Genomic DNA, 5109 nt, shown 5'->3' with positions numbered 1-5109 from the left:
AAAGTGCTGAGAGTGGTCGGAAGACTAGAAAGGCGCTATACAAGTACAGGTCCATTTACCATTTACCATTTACCCATTGTCAAGAAAAAACAGCCACAATACTAAGCTAAGTGGACAGTTTTGACCCTATAGTGTTCTCCTCTCTTTGGTTTTTGTTCCACCATCTCTGAGCTGCTATCATCTCATTAACAATGTATCACCACTGTCTAAACATAATGGCTGTTAAATGAAACTAGTTGAAGAAGATAAGGCAGCACTGGCTGACAACCTTCGTCTGATAGCAGTCATGAAAGACATCAACTAATTCAGTGGCAAATCATTCCTCCCTGTAAAGGAGTGTCATTGGATAACTTGGTTCAAATTGATCTTAAAGGCAGCTCTCAGCCTCATGAATTAAACATGGCAGTGCTTATTTATCTGGGGATGCAAATGGCAACATAGGTGATGATGTTAATGCCAGCCATTTAAAATGAAAGAAAAAGGCTTGGTGAAGGCTAAGCAAGGATCACAGGGGAATACTGAAGTTGTTTTGTTTCTTCTTAATCACTCGTGTTTTGGGGGTTAGTGGTAGACAGTATTTGATTCAAGAGCTTAATATAATTAATGGATGTTTTAAACCAACTGCTTCAAGTAATGGCTATGGTAATGACATCATAAGACATGTAATAAATAATACTTCATGGCATTTCCATAGTCTGTGCCTTAGCCATCTTGTAGGAAGTGAGCTGTGGGGGTTAATGAGTGAGTCGACTAACAATCATCCTGTCAATTAATATTTATTATTCATGGGGCCATATAACTAGAAAGGCTGTCATCCTCGTGAGGCCTGCTGTCTGCAGTGTCTCATTAGACAGAGCTCTAAATGATTGCAGCTCCCGACCACAGCACCACCGTACTGCTTTCAGACTGCAGGAAAAAAACATGGCAGCTGAATATTTATCCCACTGCTGCAGCCTTTCCACACTCAGGACTTCCATCAGATCTCAGATTAGACAGAACACCAGCGTGGGCAAACTTGATGTGATCATTAGATTGTCTTAGCATATTTTATGAATTCAAATAGTTGTTCAGTGATGTAAAAACATACCAGACTTTCCTACCATTCAATAGCTTATGTGACATAGTAAGCAGCTAGCAGCTAGCTCTGAACTAGGCATTGACCGATTGACCTGTTTCAGGGGCAATACAGATGATTACAAATTATTAGTAACCGATAACCGATATTTGGAACTGATTTGTAGTAAAATTGAAGGTTAGTTTATTATACTGTGTGTATACGTCAACCCTGTCAAGTACCAAACTCTGCATTGTTTACTTAATTTTTAATCATAGTTCCTGATTTAAATCCAAAAATGTCAAACCCTGTCTATTTTATTTAGACAAATCTATTGTACCACTCATTGTGTTAAGACAACATTCAGCATTTAAGAATTCTACATGAGGAAATGGAATGCAGTATTCATAGTTATGATTTCATGAAAACAAGAATTTTTTATGTTTTCTGTACCTTAGAAGGAGCCATTTTTATCTACAGTGGTAGCAGGTCCTCTTCTACGTCGGCCGCCATGTTGAACTGCTATGTTTCTACAGTAGCCCTATAGACCTACAGCACAAGCCCTTTTCATGCCTTTACTTAAAGCCTTTGCCTTTTCAGCATTCAAAGTAGAACCCACAAAGCAATTGAAACTACACCTAGCTCTCATGTTAATTGAGCCGCCTACTACAGTATTAATTAACAACATCTAAAGCTGCCAAGAAAAATGTAAATGTGCTTTGAGTTGATTGTTGAGTTTCATTCTCAGCATTGATATTTGAAAACCTGGGAATGAGACTCAACAATCATTTATCTTTCCTGTCTTTCAGGCCTTCTTACATTCTTACAAATGCCAGCAGGAGCACTAGTAGAAACCAGAGGAACCTGTTTTTCTTGACACATTATCTGTCTCATGTACTACTGACAGGATATAGTGAAAGTTTCAGCAAATATGACAAAATATAATTTTTTACAAAAGTTACATCCTGCAGCTTACAATCTCAGTCAGTAGTTTGTTGTTTCCACAATGATCTCGTCCCATATATTAGATGACAATATTTGAGCACCTGGTTCATAATAAGAATGACAGAGCAGCCCCTGACTGAGGAGCCAAAAAGAAAATGTAAGACTGTGCTTTAATAGCCTGACAGAAACTGTTATGGTGTCTTTTTTAGGCTGATACTGTAATCCATGTATTGCTGGTGCTAGAGCTTCCTCTTCCTGTTTGGTTGCAGAAAACAGCGGTTGCGTAGAGAGCATAAATGTAAAGGAGTGGCAGGACGGTCTCCGAGCGCTATTACCCAACATCAACATCAACTTTGGAGGACTTCCCAACTCCTTGTCTTCCTCATCATCATCCTCCTCCTCATCCAGCATCAACCACAACCACACAGGACCACCGGGGGTATCTAGGAGTGTTTCTCACAGCCTCTGCTGGGACAGCACAGCCAGCTGGAGGGACCCCGCCATCATCAGAGGTACGAGTCAGGTCCTGCTAAAGGACAATACATTTTATGTAAATATAAAAAATAAAAATTACATTAACAAAAATAAGATAAAAGTTTACACAACTCTACTTAAGTTTGAAAGCTGCACTCATGCAGTGCTGAAGAAGCTGGAATATTGCAGCCGTCTGTGAGCCGGAGCATCCATCGACACCACCTACCATAGCCAGATCCATCCATGTTAGCCTAGTTAGCAAAGCTAGTGAAAAGGAACGTACGGACGCCATCTGCATTGCTTTCCTGACCCTTTGAAAACAATTTTAAGTGACCATTGGGGTAGAATGCTATTGCAATTTCGATAAACTTTCGATTGATTGTGCAGTTCTATTATACAGATAACATGTCCAGATTGAGATCACAGGTTAATGTCAGCTGGAGAGGGGGTAGTGGGGGGTAACCATTGATTGGATTTTAGTACTTATTAGTTTGTATGTCATTACCAAGAGGACATGTTCAATTTCTTTTGGTACGTTACATCCTGTACAAAAGCATCATCACAGTCTCACCCTTAATCATTTAGGATTTTAAAGCTGTGTATTTTCTGGGAATCTGGGGGTTTTAGTGATTTGAGGGGACTTGAATTGACTTCAGTATTTCTGAAACTATGGCTTCAACCCTCTCCTTTACAATGACCTTCTGTACCTTTGTGAGGGTGGAACCACTATCTACCACAACTTAAAGCACAATGTGCCACATGCACATTTTCAGGGACAGATTTGTGTTGCTCTAATGGTGTCTTAAATTACAACTGACCCGAAATCAGCAAGTACAAAAACCAGTTTTACTGAGATCATTTGCAGTCAGCTCTGTGACACACTCTTCCCATGAACTCTGTCCTGTGTGGTTCACCCTAATTAGTCTTCTTTATGAAACTCTGGTTTTAGCAGAAAGAAATCATGGTTTCTGGACCTCCCTCACAGCAACATGTTGCAAGCTGCTGCTGTATTGCAGATGAACTCATCCTGTTTTCACTCCCAGTTCAGACTAAGACAGACAGAGGTATTCTCTCTGGTAGTAGGTGGTTGACAGAACCCTCATATACAGCTTGTACCCCTGGAAATGTGGTGGATCCCTTCATATGAAATAGTTTACAGAGTTTAATTACCATTTCGTAACTGCTCAGGCTCGAGGTTCCCTTAAATCCACTTGGTGGTGGGGTTTTGTTTGTAGCTGGGGTGGCACCAGAATAGAATTGGTTGGAGCAGTATATTTGGCTTGCCATTAGGATACTATACTTTTCCACCTCCATTTCTGCAAGAGGCACGTGGTATTCTGTAGGTATCAGCACAGTATATTATTCCCTCTAATCCCAATTTATTCCTTCCACCACTGGCCTAAGGCACAGCCTGTCCCACTGGGAAGAAATTATGCTCATAACACCCGCCTTCAGGCGAGTTAGCCTCCGGTTCACAATCTCATCCTACTGTATAGTTTGAGTGTTTGTGGTATAAATCTGCGCTACTGGTGAGGATTTGTAAGTCAATTTTAAAAGATCTTCAATTTTATATAATTTATGTTCAAAACTACAACTTGCATAGGGCATTTTAGCAGCATAGATTAAGTCATTTTGAGTAAAACATTTGTCACTCACCCAGTTAAAGCTTATATATATTTTTTTAGATTAACAATGAATCAAATGACGATATCGCCAACGCTTTTAAGCCTCTTATAGCTCATAGTTTTGGTTTAACAGCCAACAAACTACAGCTCTGATAAACTGTACACTGTACATTAGCTATCATCAGGTTAATAGAAAGTCCTATTGTTGTAGCAAAAGACTTGAGTATTAGTTACTCATCACATATCCTCTGTGGTAAATAGAGCGTTTAGCCATGAAAACAGAATCTCTAGTATTTTAAAATGATTTGCTTTCCAATGTAGTATCTGAGTGTACTGTTGCCTTGTCCTCTGCAGGGATCCCAGCCCCCAGTGGCAACAGTCTGGACACTCTTCAAGACGACAATCCTCCACACTGGCTCAAGTCCTTGCAGACTCTCACAGAAATGGATGCCCCGTCCAGCTCAGCCTCACAAAACGGCCCCTTTGGGAACCAGCTGACCCCCCACAGAGCTGGCTGGGCACACTACCCGGCCCCCACCACCCAGTTCCACTCCCCACCGCCAGGCTTCCAGACAGCCTTCAGACCCCCAACACAGACCCAGACAGACCTGCTACAGAGCGCTGCTGTCAACCGCCACTAGGGACTGTCAAAACACACACACACACACACACACACATACACACACACACACACACATCAGCACTTCACTTCCGAACCAATTATTTTTGGAAGAACATGCTAAAAATGGTTCAAACCTAGGTGCGTGAACCTGAACGGAGCAAGTGTTCCTGTTGGGTGGAAAATCCTATGAGAGTTCGAGAGTGTGTTATCGCCTAACAGCGGGACTAATGTAGAGCAGAGACGATGAGCAGCTACAGAGATCTGGTAAATTAAACTCACACCCCTAGACTCTTCATTTCAGACTATAGTCATCAGATCCAAAGTGCCAAAAGTGCAGGCTTTGGTAATATCTATAAGAATCCTTTCTTCCTGATCAAACATCAAGGGTC

General features: G+C 41.2%; 1 protein-coding gene across 2 annotated transcripts in view; it reads left to right on the top strand.

Annotated features, from left to right (window-relative positions):
• The window catches only part of cnot4b (CCR4-NOT transcription complex, subunit 4b), a 23911-nt gene extending 19100 nt beyond the window's left edge, over window positions 1-4811 (top strand). For both annotated transcript variants that reach the window (XM_035675027.1, XM_035675019.1), the window contains exons 12-13: window positions 2269-2511; window positions 4453-4811. In XM_035675027.1, coding sequence (XP_035530920.1) covers window positions 2269-2511; window positions 4453-4739 — 530 coding nt within the window. In that variant the 3' untranslated portion in view covers window positions 4740-4811. The remainder of the gene's footprint in view (window positions 1-2268; window positions 2512-4452) is intronic.
• Window positions 4812-5109: the final 298 nt, after the last annotated feature.

Source organism: Morone saxatilis, unplaced genomic scaffold, assembly GCF_004916995.1.
Source record: "Morone saxatilis isolate NCDOM2014 unplaced genomic scaffold, NCSU_SB_2.0 Contig10, whole genome shotgun sequence".
Classification (NCBI taxonomy): Eukaryota; Metazoa; Chordata; class Actinopteri; family Moronidae; genus Morone; species Morone saxatilis.
Note: the sequence above shows the minus strand (reverse complement) of the source record. Positions and strands in the feature narration are given on the sequence as shown.